This window comes from Dreissena polymorpha, chromosome 12, assembly GCF_020536995.1.
Source record: "Dreissena polymorpha isolate Duluth1 chromosome 12, UMN_Dpol_1.0, whole genome shotgun sequence".
NCBI classification, from domain to species: domain Eukaryota; kingdom Metazoa; phylum Mollusca; class Bivalvia; order Myida; family Dreissenidae; genus Dreissena; species Dreissena polymorpha.
Window position 1 is genome coordinate 35,500,806 of NC_068366.1, and position 23,409 is coordinate 35,524,214.

Sequence of the window (23,409 nt, forward strand, 5' to 3'; positions counted from 1 at the left end):
TTCCGAAGCATATCTGTGTTCGTCATAAATTTGAAGGCGACGTTTTGCATCACGTTCTATGTCTATAGCAAGGTCGTAGATCATATATAAAAAATCGGTTCTGAGTAATTTGATCGGAATGTGTTTTGTTCGATAGGAGTGCAAATTTCTTATCCAAATGTCTAGCAGCAAAGAAAACTCACAAATAAAATATTTACTTTTAAAGTTTCTCGTGTTAATTGGCAAAAGTGATACGAATGTTGACGTGACATATCTTACGTCTGAAGACTAAAGCCATGCATATAAAATCTCTCTGCTTGAAGCATACCTTTGTTTAGCATGCAATTAAAGGAGTTATCACCGTCAATATTTTTATATGACCAAACATGTATTGAACACTTTAATTACGGGCGCATCCGTCTTACATGTTCGATTGATTAAACTGTTTTTGTAGACAAGACATAAATTGCGTAAAACATGTTATACAATACCATTTCATTAAGAAAGATCTTATTGCCATCTTTTTTATGTTTATATTGTGTATTTGATACATATCCTTTTATAAATAGAGTGTAATGATAATGTATCGCTACTATTGTTAGGATTATAGTATAAATGTATGTATCAAGTGCAGGTATTGTTGAAATCTACTTTCTTTTTGTATAAGTACAATTTGACCGCTGTCTGGTGCTTTATTTTTTTTATATCAGACAAACCTCATTATCCTGGTGCTCGTGTTGAAACAATTGTTCGGAGTTGCCGCTATGTCAAAGAAAACAGACGCTGAGAAAGTCAAGTAAGATTAAAAGTTTTTGAACGTGTTCTCGATATCAAAGAATATGTGAACAGTAACTAGTTTAACGCATCAACGGCCATACTAGTCTATTTGATTGTATACAGCAAAACAAGATGATTTTAGTTAAACAGCTTTGCTGCAGAACGAATTAATGCGTGGTTTTTATTTAATGGCACGAAGCTTTGACTCACAGTCTCGTAATACCCTTTCACATACATGAGCTTCACGTATTAAAGCTCATGTGTACACCTGTTTCATAACAGGACCGGTGTGCGGAGTGTGTGTATTCTACTTCCCGTGATGGGCCTCACCTGGGTGTTCGGTATTTTTGCAGTCAACAAGGACACGCTCGTCTTTCAGTACTTGTTCGCCATCTTCAACAGCCTGCAGGTAACAATTCAACGTTTAATATCGCTTGCAGTTGATGGTATTGCACAACAATACGATCAAAAGATAAAAGCAACTACTTTGATAGCTAAGAGTTTAATCTATCTGGACATTTATTACAAACACACGCGAATAATTAACAAGACATGTCAGAGTTTCACCTTATTCTCATAGTGTCGCATGTGCAGTGCTTATAGGAAATGGAAACTTACAAAGAAATTCTTTTTTTATGTTACAGGGATTCCTGATATTTCTGGTACAATGCGTGTTTGACAGAAAAGTTAGTATTTATAAATAATGTAATGCTATTGGGAACATGAACGCCTAAATTGGATCTTCATAGAAGTCGATGTTTTTGATGGTCATTTAGTGGGTTAACAAACAAATACATTGTATTTTGCATAGTTAAAAAAAATCATTATTAAAGAAGGGCAAAAACAGGCAAATGTTACATGCCCCGTGATTTGAACCAGTGATGTTCAGACGCAAAATATAACGCCCTACAATTTCACCACGCAGGCTTCGGAGATTATGACGATATTTCAAATGTTTGGCTAGAATTGCATGCGTATGTTCCAAATAATTAACGAAAAGCGTTTCAAACGCATTATTATTTAACTGATTTACATAAATGATTATTAAAATAAAACCCGAGTTTTGTATAAACATTTTTTCGGAAATTGATTCTTCGCCTGTTAAAGAATAACATATGATTGTTTATATACATATATACATATATATATATATATATATATATATATATATATATATATATATATATACATATGTCATTCTTTGTCGTTTTGCTAAACTGTAAACACGTCACTTTAAACTCAAATACGGAGATGCACATTTCAACGAAACCAGATAAGTATTTCATATTTAATAAACCCACTGTCTCATTGAAAGGTACGCGACGCTCTCCGCCAGAGGAAGTTACCATGGTTCACATCTACCGACGTTCGTACCGGAGACACAGAGATGGGGTCTACGCAGGTGCGAGCATCATGTTTATTACGTTAACCAATACATTCAACTAACCCTAGTCCATTCATTTTACGTTTTAACTGATATTTCGGCGCTAGGTTGACATAAGTTTGTAAATGAATATCCCTGGTGAACGTTTTTATGCACTTATTTTGTTTTTGTAAAATAAGCAGTGAATGATATACTTGAAACAAAATTGTATCACTCTGTCGAGTTGCAAAGTAACGCACACATATAGATATAATATTTAGTTAAAATTATAGTATACAACATATGTACGATTGGTTATCTTTTTTAATTTTAGAAATCTTCTTAACACAGTGTCAGAGTATCCACGTAGAAAAGAAAGTCACTACGAGGTCAAAGTACAAGGCGGCTCTACTCATATGATTGATATCATAAGTCTTGTATTCGTGATCTTTGGGTTGTATCATAATAGCGAACCTTATTCAATTATGCATGAACGCTTTTAATATGATTGTTTGTAATATGGTGAGATGTATTCATGAAGTTGACCAGTTTGAAAAGTAGTGAATATGTAGTGCAAAGACATTTTCAAATTTTTGTTTTTCTTATTTTTTTGTAATTTATACTCAATATGTTACCGCTTTTACTTTTGCATTGAAGAGCTTTTCATTGCAGCATTTTGTTTTAAATTATTTTTTTTAATTAATTTTGATAAATAAAACTTCAAAGGACATGGACTTGTATTATAACAATCTGGACTGTATTAATTCTTTGTTGACTAAGTTTGATAGTAAATTTTGCAATCAAGGTTTGATCGTGAAACAGTCAGAACATTTGACTGTACTTGCAAATCCGTTGTCTAGTAGATAACCATACTCGTGTTGTTTTTTGCTTAAACAAAAGACTAATGCAATGTGTATCCTCGTCAGATAGATATTAGGATTGTAACTTCTTTTCAAAAAGTATTTTAGGTTTTTTATATTTCTATAAATAGTATTTGTATATAGGCGTATTCAATTTCTCTTTTAACTTATTTATTTTCTTCAATTTCTTATAAATATGATAATAAATGTGTATGTTTTTGTTTGTTTCTATAACATGTATTGTTTTATTTTATTCATTTTCTCTTATGGTTAATAAAGATAACAAAGTTCAAGGATTTATATATTTCGTGATTATCAACTACTTTCAAACTCCGTTTTGTTTAACTCATGTCTTTACATATGTTAACATATGTCTTGCGGTTTTCTCATCTAAACTCATCTGAACACGTGATCTGTATAAGACTATTATTATTACTTTGTCAATTATTATGATTATTACTATTTATTTTTTCCTTATTTTAAAAGTTAGATTTTCCCCATTTTAGAATATAATAAAAAAACATCCCATTTTCAGGCATTGAAGGCATTAAAAACCAGTCGATTGTTCGTCATTTGATAAAATTTAGTATTGCTTACTAAATGAATAAGTCTCTAAAAATAAGATTTCTTTTTACATTTTTCTTACTTCAGTATGGGATTTTCTTATTTCATTAAAAATGTCAACGATAATTAAGCCCTAAAATGATGTTTGATTACATTATCATTTCATAATTTCTATGGGATTCTTTTCTCATCTGCAAATATAAGACTATGTCCATGGAAAAATATCCCATAAGAAATTAAAAAAGAGCCGATTTTGATCAAAAATAATAAATGAACGAAATGCAAATTATATTATTAAAACCAAATAAAAACCATTAATTAAGAATAAGTAATGCGCCTTTAATCGCAAGATCAATCTCAAAGAGGCATTTCTAAAAGGTACTTACATTTGCGAAGTTAAGGTTTCGAAAAGTGCTTCTCCGATTTTCGTTCATTAAGAAAACTATTTTCGCAGATTTATCAAGATTAACTTCCATCGGAGATTGCATTTGTAAAAAAAATGGCTGTACCACATTTTTCACGTACATGATTAGAAAACTCATCAATAAAAAGTCTACCGCAACTTTTGTTCTCCCTGACGAATGTCTGAGTGCCAAGCAAACCAACTAATTACAAAGTAATAACCGTTTTTGTGTGATCATAATAATACATTTATATAATTATAGTGTTATGGAAGACATGACTTTAAATTACTATATAATGCTTCCAACTGTCACCGGAGTTACCCGATTGATTTCCGAACATGTGGTAGGCGTTTCCGTGATAAATATGTTCAACCATCGAAATTTGTTATTTTTGCAAATGGTCATTTTCTTTAAATATGATGTGGACGTTGCATTCGTTCGTCATCTGTGCATTTATGCAAAGAATCCTTCACATACAGCCTGTATTGTTGTTGCATAAACAACTTCAACGTAGACTGTATAGTGATCATTTATTCGCGGCGATATTTTGGATTGAAACAAAAAGTTGGCGACGCAAATGTTCCTTACAATCTTATATTACTAGCTTACATTTAAAATGTCACTGTACGCTTTTTATGCGATTGTAATAATTGTTTGCTGCTTAGACGTTTTGATTGTAGTGTGTGCGATTAAAGTACGATTAATGTGTTGATGTTAATGCCTCATGTGGGAGAGCAAATTTTCCGGAGATCGCGAGCGCTATATCGTTATTCAATATGTCGAATATCAGTCGAAAATCATTGCGAGTTTTACGCTTGTCCACGCCAATACAGTTAATAGCATAATTGTGAACGATTGAATTTCGTAAGGAGGCATTTACTGCGCGATCATGACGCAACCTTCATATTATACACTAGCAGACAGCTTTCAGTGATACATACAACATATTACGGAAAACCGTTAGTGCCATTGTGGTTATACATAAAAATCCAGAGGGCGACAATGCGATAGTGCGATAATACGATGGTAACAATGCGATAGTACGATGGCGACAATGCGATAGTACGATGGCGATAATGCGATAGTACGATGGCGACAATGCGACAATGCGTATTATTATACCTCACTTTTATTGACAATGCTAAACTCCCATAGGCCATCGTGACATAGAAATACTGTCAGACCCAGCGGGAATAAATTTACTGTCCAAAATATACTGTATCCCGCTGCCATAGCAATCACGTGCCACCAGCGGGAAAAAATTTACTGTACAAAAAATACTGTATCCCGCTGCCTTAGCAACCACGTGCGGATTGTTCGAAAATTATACTGTCCCATTCGCGCATGCGCAGTACGCAGTTTTGCCTTTCCGCTGTAAACATACGACAAAATGGCAAGTAAGCGCTTTTCAACGATAAGCGAGGAAGTTTTGAAGGCATTGGATCGTGACAAGGACAAGGAAAATCCAGCGGAACTTAACAACCAGTTATTGGGTTACGCTTTTTCTATGCATCTGTTCGTCAGAAAAACGGCGAGGAACTAAAGAATAAAACTTTGGACAGTCTGAAGTAGGGAATATACAAGCATCTCTTAAGCACGTATGACATTAATTTGAAAGACCAGCAATTTTCATCAAGTAATGAAGCCTACAAGTCAAAAGTTAAGCAGCTTAAGCGAAGTGGACATGGGAGTGTCGACCACAAACCTGTAATATCCGACAGCGATCTGGAAAAATTAAGTGGCAACAGTGTACCGTTTAATATTAACATATTAACACTCAATGTGGTTTTCAAAACAGGGTGTGGTTTAACTTAATGCACTTCCTTCTGAGGAGAGGTCAAGAGAATTTAGGGTCGATGACGATTCAACCGGGAGAAAGTTTATACACCAGGTCATCGCAGAATCAACAAAAAATCACGGGTAGGTTCAATTAAAAAAATATATATTATGCCAACCTTTCAAATGGTAGTAATTTTACTAAAAGCTGGCAGTTACTGCAAAGAATTATAACTATAAAAGATGGCTGTTAATTTGTTTGACAGAGGAAAAAAAACCCATGAATTACATGGAATTTTAGTGGTGAAACCACCTGGGTGAAACCGCATAATCTTTAAGCAAAAATATCTATTTTCGGTTTCAGGCAATTTTAAATGTCAGACCAGTGTTTTCAATTAAATTAATTCATCCTTTTAGGATTGACGATACGCCTGATGATACCACAGGAGAAGGAAAGATCTACGAGCAGCCTGGCAGAACGTTTTGTCCAGTTCGATACTTTGAGAAGTACCTATCTAAACTGAACCCTAAACTCGAAGCATTATGGCAAAGACCGTTATAATCATTTCAAGAGACCAGTGACATTTGGTATTGTGCTGCATCATTAGGAAAGAATACTTTGACTGTGTTAGCCAGTGAACTTTTATTTTTGTTATCAAAATATAAATAGTTATTCATTGCTGAAATTAACTACAATTATTGAATCTTAAAATTGTTCATGGTTCTTATAAATTGTTCATGTTTGAAATGTTTGTTCGTTATAATAAAATAAATATTACATGTCTGACAGGTTGACCCCTGTCAGACATGCAATATTTATTTTATTATACCGAACAAGTGATAAGAAATTGACTGTGTTAACCTTCAAATCCTCCTCGCTTATCGTTGAAAAACGTTTGCTGGCAATATTGCTTGCCATTTTGTCGTCTGTTTACAACGTCATAAATTGCGTAATCAAGTGATAAGAAATTGACTGTGTTAACCAGTGTACTTTTAGTTTTGTTATTAAAATATAAATGGTTATTCATTGCTGTATTTAAATACAATTATTAAATATTAAAATTGTTCATGGTTCTTATAAATTGTTCATGTTTGAAAAGTTTGTTCGGTATAATAAAATAAATATTACATGTCTGACAGGGTGACAGTTAATTTGTAAACTTTCGGAAAAATACTGTCAACCTCGGCTTCGCCTTGGTTGACAGTATTTCCTCAAGTTGACAAATTTACTGTCACCCTGTCAGCCATGTAACATTTATATATTGTCGAACTGTCGCATTGTCGTCATCGTACTGTCGCATTGTCATCTATTGCCTTCCGGTACACATGCGCACATCGTATTTTTTCCTAGATGGAGCCACTTTTAAAAATACTCGGAAAAACTTACATCAATACCCATTCTATAACTAAATAAGAATTTGATTTCATTATAACGCTAACCTCATTCAAAGTAAATCTTTATAAAGTCATATATTTTGTTTCTGCAATAAGAATAGTTTGTGTACCGGAAGGCGATAGTCGAAAATGCGATAGTACGATGGCGACAATGCGATACTACGATAGTGCGATAATACGATGACGACAGTGCGACAATACGATGGCGACAGTGTGATAGTACGATGGCGACAATGCGATAATGCGACAGTACGATGACGACAATGCGACAGTGCGACAATACGATGGCGATAATTCGATAATACGATGACGACAGTACGATGACTATCGCATTGTTGCCATAGTACTATCGCGTTGTCGCATTGTCGCCATCGTTCTATCGCATTATCGCCATCGTACTATCGCATTGTCGCCATCGTACTATCGCAAAATCGCATTTGTCGCCCTTTGGATTTGAATGTGTAACCACGATGGCACTAATGGTATTCCGTAGTTTATACACTATATAACTTTGTAATACAAGAGATAGAAAAACTAACAACAAATACTAGAAATTGCGCGACAGAGGTCGAAGCGTATCCCCACGCCGCATGTTTGACCCAGGGGCGCCCTAGGGTTGGTAATTTAGCCATGCCTAGATTGACCGTATTGTCATAAGAGATGTTAAGTATTAATTTGAAGTAAATGGGTATAGAAATGAAGAAGTTAATGTAAAATAACCTAAACAAATAAGTGAAAATCTCTGACCCGTCCCACCCCAATCCCCATAACTTTTGACCCAGGGGTCAGATCAAAATTCCAAATAGTGCACTGCGGCACATACGGTATGCTCATAGCTACCACGTGTGTAAGTTTCAAGGTTCTAGTGCTAATAGTGTAGGAGAAGATAGTTACCAGGACGGACGTACAAACGGCGGAGATAACCACATAATAGATTTCAAAATATCACGCGGACTCTAAGTTCAAGGTCAAGGTCACAGGGATCAAACAAGTTATGCGCATGGAAAGGTCTTGTCCAGATACACATGCGTACCATATATGAAAGCAATATCTGAAGGGACACAGACGTTATGATATTTTTTGAATCGCGGTCGCAGATTTCGAAACCTGAACGCGGACCCAAATTTCAAAACTTTCATGCTCATGGAAAGGTGTTTTCCAGATACACATGCGTACCATATATGAAAGCAATATCTGAAGGGACGCAGTAGGTATGACCCTTTTTCGAATCGCGGTCGCAGATTTCGAGACCTGAAAACTGACCCCAAGTTCAGGTTAGGTCACAGGGGTCAAAAATTGTATGCGCATGGAAAGGTGTTGTCCAGATACACATGCATACCAAATATGACAGCAATATCTGAAGGGACACAGTAGTTATGAGCCTTTTTCGAATCGCGATATCAGATTTCGAAACCTGAAAACTGACCCCAAGTTCAAAGTCAGGTCAAAGAGGTAAAAAATTGTTTGCGCATGGATAGGTGTTGTCTAGGTACACATGCATACCAAATATGTAAGCAATATCTGAAGGGACACAGTAGTAATGAGACTTTTTCGAATCGCGGTCGCAGAAAAATCTCTGACCCGGCCCCACCCCAACTCCCATAACTTTTGACCCAGTGGTCAGATCGAAATTCCGTCGCTGTCATCGTCGCACATATGCTCATAACTACCATGTGTGTAAGTTTCAAGGCTCTAGTGCTAATAGTGTAGGAGGAGATAGTGGCCAGGACGGACGGACGGCGGAGATAACCACATAATCCCCACTTTCTCCGAAAAACGTGGGTATAAAAGCACAAACACACAGAGCCTAATGCACCTTTATAATCCAACATATTTTTTTAGATCTCTCAATGCTTTATTATATTTAAATTATATTAAATGTTTTCTAATCAAGCTGACGTTCATGTAAAGTAGCACATTCATAATAATTGTGGAGTAAAAGAACAGCATTGTTTAACCCATCAATCGTGGGTCAAATCAACATTAACATATTAAAATTTACATGTAATAATTGCTATTGTTGATATTGAAGAATTTTCTGAAAGCCACATTATAAATGATTAAATAACCAAATTGTATCATCATACATGTAATAGACATGCATGTGCATCGATCTGCTTCCAATGAGTGTTTACGATATCGCAATGAGGTCGATTTTGTGCTGATAACTTAATGCACCTGTTTACGAGGTCTCGTTATATACCTGCGTTTTGAGGTTATCAAAAATCAACGAGGGTGACAGTACGTACTATAACGAGAAAACTAGCATCAAGGTTGCTTCAAGTTAAAGGCCCCCACTGGTTTTATTGGGAATGTTATTATGAGTGATTGTAGGGTACCTTAGATTATAAGTTCAAAGGATAAGCATTGGAGCTAAATTTTGATTGCTTGTTTTGTGAGCATTGTTTAATTTTGCATAGGTTAATTATCTTCATAACGATTATTGAAACTTAGTGTCGTTATATAATCGATTGAGTAGTCTGATTGAGTAATTAATGTCCAACAATCAGGCCTGATATTGTTTTATTTTGAAAAAAATATTCACCTTTTAATGGCGCCTTTCTGATGCTTTGAATCAATTGCTTTCTTGTTCTTAATAAAGAAATTCAATGCTGATGTCGCGGGAATGCGGTGCATGAAAAAGTATTTCAATTTACATCTGAGGTCAAATCTTGATTTTGAGTAATGTTTTATTCTTATTGTTCTCAATGGAAAGAACAAGTATCGCGAAATAAATTTTCGATCAAAGGCGTAAAGGTCTGTATTTGATTTGAAATATTTTTATTTCGTATTGTACTTAATATTTTGAGCTTATGCTGCATTGTGGTGCCTATCAAATGATTTTAATGTAGATCAAAAATCAGAGCTGAATATGCAGCCAGGTCGGTTTTTGATTTCGATGTACTATTGCTAATTATAACAATAATTGAAATATCTAATGATGATAATAATCATTTTTATAATAATACTTGTATTATTATTATTATTTTATTATTATTTTTATTATTATTATTATTATTATTATTATTATTATTATTATTTATTATTATTATTATTATTATTTTGAGTAACTTCAACTTCTTATAGTTCTAAACGGAAAGGATCAATCGTCGGGGACTTTGATGTTTATCATAATATGTCATGAAGAGCTTATTTTAAATTTAGGTTTGTGATCGAGTTTATAGTATTTGAATTCAAATTATTGCTTTCACTGCACATGGATTTCGTGAGAATTAGGTTTCTATATTATTTTACGTTACATTGCTCCACTTTGTTTAGCCACTTTCACTTTTTTATACTAATTCCAAGTATTTTAATTCTGTTTTATTCTATTTGTTGCGACTATTAGATTAGAAAAACGATTAGTTATCCTATCTGAAAATAGATTTGCAATGTATGCGTTCTACCATCAACGGTAGGTCTGAAATACATTTAGACCCCGAGCATTATTTAGTACATTATTTTTAATCTATTAAAACAAGTTAACATTTAATAATTGCTCGCGATAGGCGATAAGAAAATGTTTATATTTGTTTGAAACAATTATTTTTTCATCGTGTGTTGCTTTTATTGCCAAGTTAAATTTTTAACTTTTACAATTATTTGAGTATGCTTATTGTAATCATGTACTTGAGGACATGTCCCATTTTATTGTCATATTGCAAGATTATATGAAAACGAATACAAAATGCTCTTTTATATTTTTTGTGGGACAATATATTCAACACATGTTCAAGTACCATGTTAGTGTTCATGTGTCGAATGAATAGATACCCTTTCGGGAAATTAACATGGAATATATTGTCCCACAAAAAAAGAGCCTTTTGTATCATGTTGAAGCTATGTTACCATACCACACTAGCGTTGAACATTTGGCTATAGCTATAAGAAACACTGAGCTTTGTATGTGTTAATTTTATTTTTCTAAATAGTCGTTGATTTTGAGTGTTTATGTTACAAGCTTTTAAGATATATTTTCATTTTAATATCGTGACATCACATGTATTCATTGGAGAGTAAAACATCATTGGCTGAATTTAACAAAAAAGTGGATCGTTCGTATGTTTCTGTCATATTATTATCATTAAAACATGATCGCAAAATTAAGTTTCACAAATGCCATTTCTTAGCACCTCTAAGCATAACTACTAAACGAGAAAGCACAGAAATACAATTTTAGCAATGGCGTTTTGGGTTTTAAGCAAATTTTAGTTTACAGCAATTAGTTTCATAGCACTTCTGTTGCAAGTAATCATGTGTTGAAATGGCTAATGTGCACGTAGTCTGTACCATCTTTATTTAAACAATTTGGTCGTGTATCGTATTTTACAAGGTACGTTTTGATGTTTTGAATGAATTGTTTTGAAACACACATTTTATTCAGATAATTGTATATTTGAAACTTTCTAGGTATAAAACAACATAACATAAATATAGATGTAAATGCACAGTCGACATAATATAAGTTTGTATACTACAGTGGAACAGAGATGACATATTGATTGTTTGTATTTATGCCGTTACCTCGTTGAGTATCTAGTTGCCATGAATTTACTGTGGGAACTACTCAGTAAGTCGTGAGTATTACTTAATACGTGTTGGCAACGGCACAACTAATTTGAGGGAAAGACTTACTAGGTAATCGGAAATACTAAGAAATCATTTGAACAAGTAGTTTCGACTAAATAAGTGATGTAAATAAGACGTTGCATTATGTAAGTTATCTTATTCCTTTTTTCTTGAGCATCATTAAGCCGTGAAGACACTGCCAATAAAACATGCATACAATACATAAACTTATTAAAGTTGTTTTATGTGGTTATTAATAAAATAAATTATAATGTTTTTTTCATTTTTTACTAATGAATAGTCGTACACACAGAATATGCTTGTTAAATTATATGATATGGTAAATGAAAAGATGGAGATCGGTACGAATACATGTATTCAACTTTATTCTACCCCTATTTATATCATCAAATCCTAGGTCGTCATTCGAAACACGTTGTTTTCTTCTTTTTTTCGATGCGCGTGCATGGATTGTAAAGCGTCTTGGACGCGTATCAGAAAGTATTATCAATTACAATTAATAGAAACTAGATGTTGAAACTACTGCAGACTTGTGATTAAGTGGCTAAATTTTTTAAAGGTCCAACATTAAAATTTCTGCTTTACATATTTTTTTTTATGATATCCTAGGTTGTAATGTTAAATTGAACGATTTTTTAAGTACATTTATAACTTTTCAAGCTATGATTTTGGAAGATCGTGCTTTTGTTAATTAATTTACTTTGCATTTTGAAAAATTATCGAGCTGTACACGTGAATACACGGTTTATTATTACCAACTGTTTATAGTTTTAGATAGAGGCAAGGATGATGATGATGATAATAAATTCCTTTGAATGATGATTTATACAGGTTTTTACTTTGGTTTAAAAATGGGAACACTTCGAACAAGTCGTGGCATTAGTAATTAAATAAATAATGTAACTATTGTGTTACCGTTTGTGTTTGAAAACGCTTACATAAAGAGAACACTCCATTAAGGACTGTGAGTGTTTTGTGTTCCAACAGTTTCATTTCATATTCCTGGTAATACGACAATAGTCTTTCCTAACCTATAACTAATGATTTATGGCATTTCGTCCGTGTTGCATAATATCGAGTTAAGTCAGTGCTTGAAGCGCTGTGGCTGTTATCTTGTAAAAATGAATATAACAGAGCGTGTCTAAATATCAACAGAATGTTAACTGCCACAAATTAATTCATTGACATTTATACTCTGACAGATGTCGAGTGCTAGTTTATACAATTAAGCGCTTCAAAACAAATAATGCCGCGTACATATGCTTATGAAATATTTATCTACATTTCAATAGATGTTTATTTGAAATGTAGATTTGCTTGTTTAAGATGTATTATTTGGGATATATACTTTTTGGCTTATGTGCTACACGTGCTGACAGCACAGATTAAGGTAGGCTGTGTAAATTGAACAAAGAGTTTATTTAATGCATTCTTTTTCCCATCAATCTATATGTCTTTATTATTTCTCACTTTTCCTTTTCGTTTACTTGTTTCATTTAATAAATGATTTTCATATGTTCTGAGTATATAATTTATTAAACTTTGCTTCTTTCTCTGTTTTATTCTTTAAATACTTTCCAAATAAGTATTATACGTGTGTAAATAAACAACAATGAAAGGAAAGTGCAACAACTAGATTAATACTCCAATGTACATAAGTTCACTTTACTAAAACATGTCAAGTATCCCTCAATCACAATAACGTAATTTTTATGTAAGATGTAACCGTTGAGTAAATAGCGACTGAATCTTATTCCAATATCAAAGAATTATATTTGAATTATACATGAGAAATATAAGACAAAAAGTAGTATAAGTAAGAGATGCTTATTTTGAATTTTGATGGACAATATTGAACATAAACGGATCCGAATGTTCACTCATTATAGCGTAAAACATCTGAATTTATTGGATTGGTAGTCATTTTGAAAGAAGGCTAGTTTCCACTTGAACCGTAAATGTTATCGTATTCTATACAAAATGTAAGTGTTTAAAGGATTAGACAGATACAAACATATGGACACAATCATCAAATTATTACATATTTTCTGTCTTGAAACATTTTCTATTGTTTACGATGTATAATTTAAAATATTTAATGCCCGAAGTGCACACTTGGACTTGATGGTACGATATACTATGCTATTACACATCATGCTTTGACATTAATGTTTCTTACAACAACATCGAAAAAGCTACGCATGAGTCTCAAACCTTCTGATATGGACAATGCTTATTGTTTGGGAATTTAAAAAATAACGAAAACAGAAACAGCATCGTTAAATTTATGCGTCGTCAAACGAAAGTGAAATCCATTTATTAGGAAAACAAATTTAATGGTTCCGATAAATTTAAAAACGAGGATCTGAGCAAGCGGAATGCCGAGCTTTTGAGAAGGCGTTGTTTTTTTAGGGAAACGTTTGGAACACTAGATTCGAAGATCGCGTCGAGCGTCAGGAAATGAAACAAAGGTTAAACATGCCGCCGCCTAAGAAGACCTACTCTGGGACCATGGGAAACACACGTTTATCTTAAGCATCGTCCATGCGAAGATCAGCAGTTCTTATTATACCGATTAAGCTTTTATTACATTTCCTGTTTACATAACTGCGGTGTATATAAAAAGTTCGTAAACGTTGCATTGTGATATAAAACGTTCGATAGTCTGAATTATCAAATCTTTATACTAAATCTTTACATATACCTGCAACAAATATATTTTATTACGGTACATGATTATATTATTTATAAAATTTCGTAATCCTTCAAGGTTGCTTTAAGCCTTCATGCTATTTGTCATTGACATAATTTTGATGTATACTTTAGGTATTAAGTAATGATTTAAGCCTTTATTTCTCAAACAATATAGGATTGATAAACTTGATGAACATACAGATTTTATTAACTGTATGAATGCTTACTCATTGAACATATACCATAAATAAAAATATGTTTGGTTTCTCTTCTCAACCGACCTACTGAATTTGCCGTGATTTTTTTTATCGGATTTGGAGGCGGTAAAATGCTTTTTTAAAGATATAGATTGACAAATGGTTGCACACGTTATGTTTACAAATCTACCTTATAGTGGTTCCCGGCGCGTTTACCAAAGCAATAATACAACAACTCATAAGTTACCGATCACGCCAGGTACATGTCCGCGAAGGAGAGCATTAGAGACGTAATCTATTTTTGTCGAAAAGAAACACTTGTTTCCGTTTAGTTTTGGTAAAAAGTAATTTTTAAAGTTGGTATTTATTCATTTCAACAGCATGCGATTTATAATTACAACTGAAATCTTAAATGAAAATATAGTATAATGATAGGCCTGTATAATTCCGTATAGTTTGGTCGACTTTACCTAATTAAATGCCAGAAACGTAGACATAATGGTTTCTGTCTCAGTTATTATAAAGCAAATCAGACTTTAAATAATGAGAACTTGTTTTGGGGAGTTAAAATGGTCTTTATATATGGTTTGCCAATTTATTTAATTTGTCAATATGTGAATAACGTAATAGTAAAATGGCACTAACATTTTCCAAGCTGCATGGTTTTATTGATTATTAATGATCTTATAGTTTCACTAAAAATCTTCGCGAGTGTAAAGTTCATGAAGATTCTTATATCTCCCCGGTCTGTGCGATTCAATAAAAAGGGATTTATAACCCGAATCGACACTTAGTCTATTAAAAAACAAAATCAAGCAAGTGAGCCATAGTTTGAAATTAAATAATATTGTGTGAGGGGTTATTGGCGATGTAAAAATGCAACAGTAAGATTTCTTGTTCAGTCATTAAAAGTTGAGTGATATGTTCATTTTGACACGTTAGAAGTGCATGGAGATTTGTTTTTCCAATCTAGTCCATTTTACATCTAGTTTGTAGTACATTGCGGCGCTGCGATTTCACGAGAAACAGCATTTACTGATATCATTAGTATTGATTGCTATACATTCGTTAAAAATTACCTCCGGCTGTTTAGGCATGTTCATTCTTTCTAATTTATTTTCTTTCCTTTTTTTCTCGAACTGCAAACTCCGTGACGCTTTTAGAATTTATAAAGATTGCTTGATTATTTCAGTCGCGTTCTGAGAAAACTGGGTTTAATGCATGTGCGTAAAGTGTCGTCCCAGATTAGCCTGTGCAGTCCGCACAGGCTAATCAGGGATGACACTTTCCGCTGTTATGGTATTTTTAGTTTCAAAGAAGTCCTTCCTTACCGAAAATCAAGTTAAGGCGGAAAGTGTCGTCCCTTATTAGCCTGTGCGAACTTCACAGGCTAATCTGGGAAGACACTTTACGCACATGCATTATGCCCAGTTTTCTCAGAACGCGACTCATTTAATGACTTAGCCTCAAATACCGACACACGCACACCGATCGGACAGGCTGTCCGGTTAGTGCAGTGGTTCTTACATACGCCTCTCATCTTGGCAAAACGGGTTAAATTCTTGTTCCCGGAAGCCCGGAAGCATGTGAGTTCGGTTGGTAATCACCATACCGGACAGGTGGGGTTTTCTCCGCCCCCCCACCCACAACGAACAATATCACATCAAAATTAAAATATTTTTCAGCAACAAAAACAATTAGCTGGAAATTGCACATATAATGATGAAATTCCTTCCAACTTTCATTAGTCGAATAGTTAATTATGTTGGAGTGCTGGGGCACATTTCGAAACAACGAAACCGTACCTAACGCACGTTATCAAATATTTGGCGAGTGTCTACGTACCAGCTCGATACTTGATTAAACATACTAGTATATCGATTAATGAGCTAGGCATCCATACTCGGCAGGTTGTTTTTACAATATGGTGCATTACCACTTGGTCTTATACCCTCGTGATAAAATATATGCCTTCAAAATCATTGTTTGCTGGCCAAAAACCGGCAATAAATTGAAGTCACATGAACAAACACATCATTTTAATACCCGTGAATAGCGTTTATTATGTGTTTTTTGGTTTACTTTCAATTACTAAACATTTTAGTGGGAATGTAATTCTTTTCTTTTAGTGTTTGGCATTTATTTAATTTTGAGATACTGAAAACGTAACATATTCAAATTATAACTATCGTCAACATGGATTGAAGTGAATGGGAAGAACATCTTCTTAACAAAAAAAGGTATACTGAATGGACAAACTAGATAAATAGAGAATACTATGTTAGTGTGATTGTGCCCTTGAATTTGTAGGACGAGTTGAAAAAAGATTTAAATGGCTTTTCTTGTCGAGCCGTGTAAGCCTTTCTGAGACGAGTCACATAAAATCAAGTTCACAATCACACTAACATAGTATTCTGTTTATCCTACAATATTTATTTAATTTGTTCCCGATACAATTTAACAGTCTTTAATTGCTAAAAACAATAGCAAAAACAGTTTAAATTAACTGAATCTAACCTTGCGTAGTAATTTTTTTTTAAATGTGATCGTCCCCGTTCATGCCAATCGAAATAGTCCCAACAAATTACACGCAATAGCAGAGTAACAAGACAAAATATTGTTATATGCTTCGATTCAAATTTAAGCAGTATACCAAATGTTACACACTCAAGCACAAACGATTTTTGTTCAAACTAAAATTATTATTCAAACACTGCAAAATACGAACAAATGCTGCCTTTTTTAATTCACTCGTAAAGCATGATTGAGCATTTATCCCCGCAAATATTGTTATACCCCCATTACCATTGGTAATGTGCGCTATATAGGAGTCACTTTGTCGGTCGGTCGGTCGGTCGGTCTGTCGATCTGTCGGTCTGTCCCGAAATTTCATTCGATCTTCACCAAACTTAGTCACAAGTTGTATCTCGATGATGTATAGGTCAAGTTCGAATATGGGTCATGCCGGGTCAAAAACTAGGTCACGGGGTCACTTAGTGTGTTTTAAACCGAAAGTTTGTCCGGACCATAACTATGTCATTTATCGTTAGATTTTAGAATAACTTGGTACATTTGTTGACCATCATGGGACGGTGTGTCGTGTGAAAAAAATACGTCAATATCTCCAAGGTCAATGTCACACTTGGAGTTCAAAGGTCACATGCATGTCCGGGCCATAACTTTATCATTTATTGCGAGATTTTAAAATAATTTGGTAAATTTGTTCACCATCATTGGCAGGTGTGTAGCGCGAAAGAATTACGTTGATATCTCCAAGGTCAAGGTCACACTTTGAGTTCAAAGATCAAAAATTGCCATAAATGAGCTTGTCCGGGCCATAACTATGTCATTCATTGTGAGATTTTAAAATCATTTGGCACATTTGTTCACCATTATTGGACGGTGTGTCGCGCGAAAGAATTACGTCGATATCTCCAAGGTCAAGGTCACACTGTGAGTTCAAAGGTCAAAAATGGCCGTAAATGATCTTGTCCGGGCCATAACTATGCCATTCATTGTGAGGTTTTAAAATTACTTGGTACATTTGTTCATAATCATTGGACAATGTGTCATGAGAAAGAATTAAGGTCAAGGACAAACTTGGAGTTCATAAGTGAAAAATGGCCATAAATGAGCTTGTCCGGGCCATAACTATGTCATTCATTGTGAGATTTAAAAATGACTCTGTACATTTATTTTGTTCACAGTCATTGGACGGCGTGTCATGTGAAAGAATTCATGAGTTCATAGGTCGAAATGGCCATAAATAATAATGGCATAATAATTCTTAAAAATCACAATTTAGATTATCTTGTTTTATGAAGACAGCATGCAAAATAGTCTGTGTCAATGCGGCATGTGGGGTTATACGTCACGTCTGTGACAAAGCTCTAGTTAATTTTAGTATATAAACTCTTATTTTATCCTACAGCTAAATGATTTTATATAACAAATTACGACCGTTGTAAAAAGATAAGGTTTATCCAAGGGATTGAACTTGGGTCGCCCGCGTGTTAAACAGACACTCTCACCGCTACGCTAAGAAGCTGACACAACTGCTTATATAATCGAAAAGAGCTTATTTTACTACACAGCTAGACCTTATTTTACTACACAGCTTACGAAATTACTTGATTACGTCATTCAGGTCAACGACGCTAATGTCTGCAGTCGATATATATTTTATCTTCAAGCATGTAAAACAATATAGCGCAGGTGAAGTATTTATAATCACGCTTATGTCTGCAGTCGTTTTAATTTTAACGATTGTGTGTGTGTACGATGGATTATTAAAATACAATGTGAAAAACAGTGTTGGAATATAGTACGCGAATGAAACCGGTGAGAAAGAATTTTCGATTTCTTTAAAATATCGAATGTACTCGAATAACGCGATGTTTTGTTGAACATTTGACGGATTAAGAAAAGTGTCTTTACCTTTTTGAAGGAATCGAAAATGACTTAAAAGGGTATTTTCTTTGATGAATAAGTAGTTCTTTTGTCAGTCGATCAAAGAATGTCTATCCACAAAGAATTGCCTTTTTACTATGTTATTCACAATTAAATACAATACCGCGACAATATTTCTGCAAATACTTTATTTCTCCACTCCCCTGAAAGAATACGCGTATGATGCCAATTTGTTATTGACTGTCGATAACACAATCGGACGAATGTAATATGCTATTGGAACAACAATGCAAAAGACAAATTGTAACATTATCAAGACGATTTTATAATTTACACTATAGCGAAACAATTTATTATGATGTACAAGTATCCGGAAAAGAGCTGAATTCGTGAGGTGACTCAGAATCAATGATATGTTGTAAGCATTAAAATAAAAAGTTGCATAATTGTTTACATTTGTCTTACAATTTTATAGAATTTGTAATTATTGAAGAGTTATTTTGTCATGCACTACAGATACCGTGGAGGGACTTCAAACATGCTAACAATAATTTCGTTAACATCAAAATGGTTGATTGTACAATTCCGCTGACATCCCTTTTACTAAACCAAATTAAGCGTCAAAAATGTTGGTATGTAGGTGGGCTAATGTATGTACATTTAACTTCTTTCACTGTAATATATACAAGTTATTTACGGCTTCAAAAAGGGAATTCCATGACAAAAAACCTTCCTAAGAAGAACCTAATTCCCTTTCTTCATATTGATTCGAAGTTGTCAAGCTCACTTAGTGTACCGAGATAAGCAGACACATAGAGGAATCGACAATAACAGATTTCTATGTTCCGAATGACAAACAAGTTCATGCGCAAAAGTTAGTTCGTGGAAACAAACAAGCGTTTTACGTCTAATAAGTTATACTCTGTTTACAATGATCACATTATTATGACATACTCTTTAATAAATACATCACTTCATAATGTAAAATACTTCTGAGGTAAAATAAACAAAGACTTTGTGTGAGTTATATATTTTATCTTCAAACATGTAAAACAATATAGCGCAGGTGAAGTATTCCAAAAATGTTTTTACATTATCTGAGCATAATACTGGAATTAAAATAGGAGCAAATGTTTAATTGTTTTATATCCAGTTTGCGAGTCTTTTTGAATAGCAGCAATCAACTGCAAGCGAAAATGCTTTAAGTATCACAGAACGTAATACTTTATTACAAACCCAAAATAGCAAGCTGGTAAATAAGGGCAGCATATCCAGGCGTTCAGGAATGATTTCCAGACGTGCTGACAGAGTAAGGCAAACATTTGTGTTTGGATAATTAAACGGTTTTCCTCTTATCATTACACTATACTATTTCGGTAGTGTTTGTTTTCTCATCTTAAAATCAAAACTGTGTGTATCGATAGTCAATTATATATTTCCCGGACGATTTAGTGAACGACTACTGACCCTGAAATTCTGCGAGATGGATTTAAACGCGTAATTGTAATTGGGCCACAATTTGTATTGTTTGAACATACAGAGAGTTGTCTGGAATTCCTTACACTGAACAGTGCTACATCCTTTACGCTGAGCACACGCACAGTGATATAGCCAACGTTCAGAGGTCTTATATCGAATCAGAATATGAAATATTCGAATATGCATGCGTATCTGTCGGCGTTTTGAAGAAGTTATTTAAAGTGAAAAGCAGGGTAAAACAGCTACGCCGAAAAAGCGCAGTGGGGCTCTATACCCATGTTTAGGTCAGAGTTGTTGAAACCGTTTGTACTGCTAGGGTAACAAGTAATACATAAACAACTAGAAGTGGCGCGGCAGAGGCCGACGCGTATCCCCACGCCGCAAATATGTAATATTGAAAGGCAATTTTGGGTGGGCAAGGCCTATGTTGGTGGAGCCTCAGGGTATGTAATGTGGACATGGATGGTCGAGATAGACCGTGCTGTCATAAGAGATGTTCGGTATAAATTTAGGTACGAAAAACAAATTGGGTAAGGAAAAAAGTTTGGGTACGAAAAAAAAAAATCAGAACGAAAAAATAATTGGGTTTGAAAAAAATTGGGTACGAAAAAATATTGGGTACAAATAATTTTTGATACGAAAAAAAATTAGGAACGAAAAACGAATTGGGTAGGAAAATAATTGGGAACGAAAAAAAAATTGGGGGAACGGAGGAGTAGTATTCGTGGACCTCTCAATAAATTTGAAAGAGGACGGGAACCAAGATGCATTTACCTTTATCAATGGCCCTGAGGTGGGTTATGTGGATATGGATGGTCGAGTTAGATCGTGTTGTCATAAGGGATGTTAAGTTTTAATTTGATGTCAATTGGTGAATAAATAAAGAAGTTATGTTAAAACAAAATTTCGGGTGGGCGTGGTTGGCCACTATCTCCTCCTACACTATTAGCACTAGAACCTTGAAACTTACACACATGGTAGCTATGAGCATATATGCGACGGTGCACTATTTGGAATTTTGATCTGACCCCTGGGTCAAATGTTATTATCATATGCATCGCATTTTATTAGAACAATAAGTTTTTTTTAACCCATTTTACCCATTTATTTACCCATAACTTTTGACCTAGGTGTCCGATCAAAATTCCGTCGCCGTCACCGTCGACAAATGCTCATTGCTACCATGTGTGTAAGTTTCAAGGTTCTAGTACTAATAGTGTAGGAGGAAATAGTGGCCGAACGGACGGACAGAAAGATGGAGACCAATACAATATTTCCACGCTTTTAAAAGCTCGGGGATAACAAAGTATGGATCAACAGGGCTGTCTTTATGACTACCCAATTCGTTAGTAAAAATTTATATAGTGTCTAAAATCAGTTTTGTACAGGGAATTTCCATCATGAACGTATATTCCTAGTGAGATAGTTATTCGATATTCCAACAATATTCGTTTAATATGATGGTGATTGCAAATTTTCTTTATATTCAGTTCTCATAACCATTTTCATAATACTTTATACGCTTTCAGAACATCAAAAAAGGCCATGTTGTTGTTATTTTGTCTAAGTTATCCTTATAAAATAAATAGGATGATAAAAAGTGCACACACATCTCGACCCGTGCGTTAAGACACACTCTTTATAAATTTGAATGGCTTGTGTTCATTGCACACTTGCGATTTATTTTGAAACAAATGAATTGCGTCTTAAATTATGCAATAGCGAACAACTTCAGCGCCTTCAGCGCTTTGATTGCTTATGCCATACGAACGTCAAATCTGACTTGTGAATACAGAAATTTGAAAAACGGTAATAGAACGGAGCAGATATCTACCAGTTTGAACATTGTTTGTTTATTATCATGATATACCCGTATTGTAATATAACGATTCATTAGTTAAGATTGCAAGTCAGGATGGCCGAGCGGTCCAAGGCGTTCAGGTCGCAGTCTGGTTCTCCAGGCGTGGGTTCTAATCAAAGTTTTATTCACGGAATTAATATTCTTTGACTTCAATTATTATCAATACGCAATAATGGTTTTGCTCTTCAACGTAATACATATTGTGTATACCCTATTGGAGCTTCCCTCCGTATAATGTCGTAAAAGTGCAATATTGGAAGTCCTATTTTTAATGTTCAGGGCTTAACAGGGTCTTCTAATGGAATTGATTAACCGTCTGTGTATTTCGAACTTAACGAGTTCCTTCTTAACTGAGGCTGCATTAAATGTGACCCTGCAAAGTGTCCCAGCATACCTTTCTAATTAGCTTACTAGTCTCACGAAATGGGGACACATTTTGACTTAAAGCTGCATTTTCCAGCATTTTTCTTAATTATATTTAATTCTGGTCTTGTCCTTTGTTTGGTGGGGGGGGGTGCGGCGGGATACCCGGAGGAAACCCCACCTGTCTGGTATGGTGGGAACGAAGCAATCTCACATGCTTCCGGAAAGGACTAGGCGAATATCAAGTGCACCTCCAACTGGGCTTAACGAACAACCACCTATGGTGAAACTCGGTCTCAGTGGCCGAGTGGTTAAAGCGTTTGACTCGAAATCAAATGGGCTCTGCCCGCACAGGTTCGATACCTGTACCCAACGAGTTGTTTATGTTTCAAATAGTTTTAAAGTTTTCACCAACGCATCCATTCTGATACAAATATTTCTTTTGTTTTAAATTTTAAGAGGAAACGTATATGTTTATTCATATGCTTTTTGCTTGTTTGTTTTCATTTTTGCTTTTGCTATACGAACGCCTTAAGAAGGGGGTGGGGCACGAGAGTGTAGACAATTATTAGACAATTATTGCGTTTAAAACAAATCTGACTTGAATATATACTCCAACAGCTGGAGCTTCACTTCTTTATATTGTGAATACAGCAAATTTATCTTTTACGCGCATTTTAAATCCGTCATAAAACGG

The 23,409-nt window shown here is 34.4% G+C and overlaps 1 protein-coding gene and 1 non-coding gene across 2 annotated transcripts in view; both read left to right on the forward strand.

The window, feature by feature from the left end:
• The window catches only part of LOC127853018 (adhesion G-protein coupled receptor D1-like), a 155,525-nt gene that overhangs the window by 2,812 nt on the left and 129,304 nt on the right, over positions 1 to 23,409 (forward strand). The window contains exons 6-10 of the mRNA XM_052387135.1: positions 690 to 775; positions 1,039 to 1,165; positions 1,401 to 1,442; positions 2,072 to 2,158; positions 2,454 to 2,505. Coding sequence (XP_052243095.1) covers positions 690 to 775; positions 1,039 to 1,165; positions 1,401 to 1,442; positions 2,072 to 2,158; positions 2,454 to 2,465 — 354 coding nt within the window. The 3' untranslated portion in view covers positions 2,466 to 2,505. The remainder of the gene's footprint in view (positions 1 to 689; positions 776 to 1,038; positions 1,166 to 1,400; positions 1,443 to 2,071; positions 2,159 to 2,453; positions 2,506 to 23,409) is intronic.
• On the forward strand, positions 23,012 to 23,084 carry Trnas-cga (transfer RNA serine (anticodon CGA)). The gene has a single exon. It is a non-coding gene; the product is annotated as a tRNA-Ser (tRNA).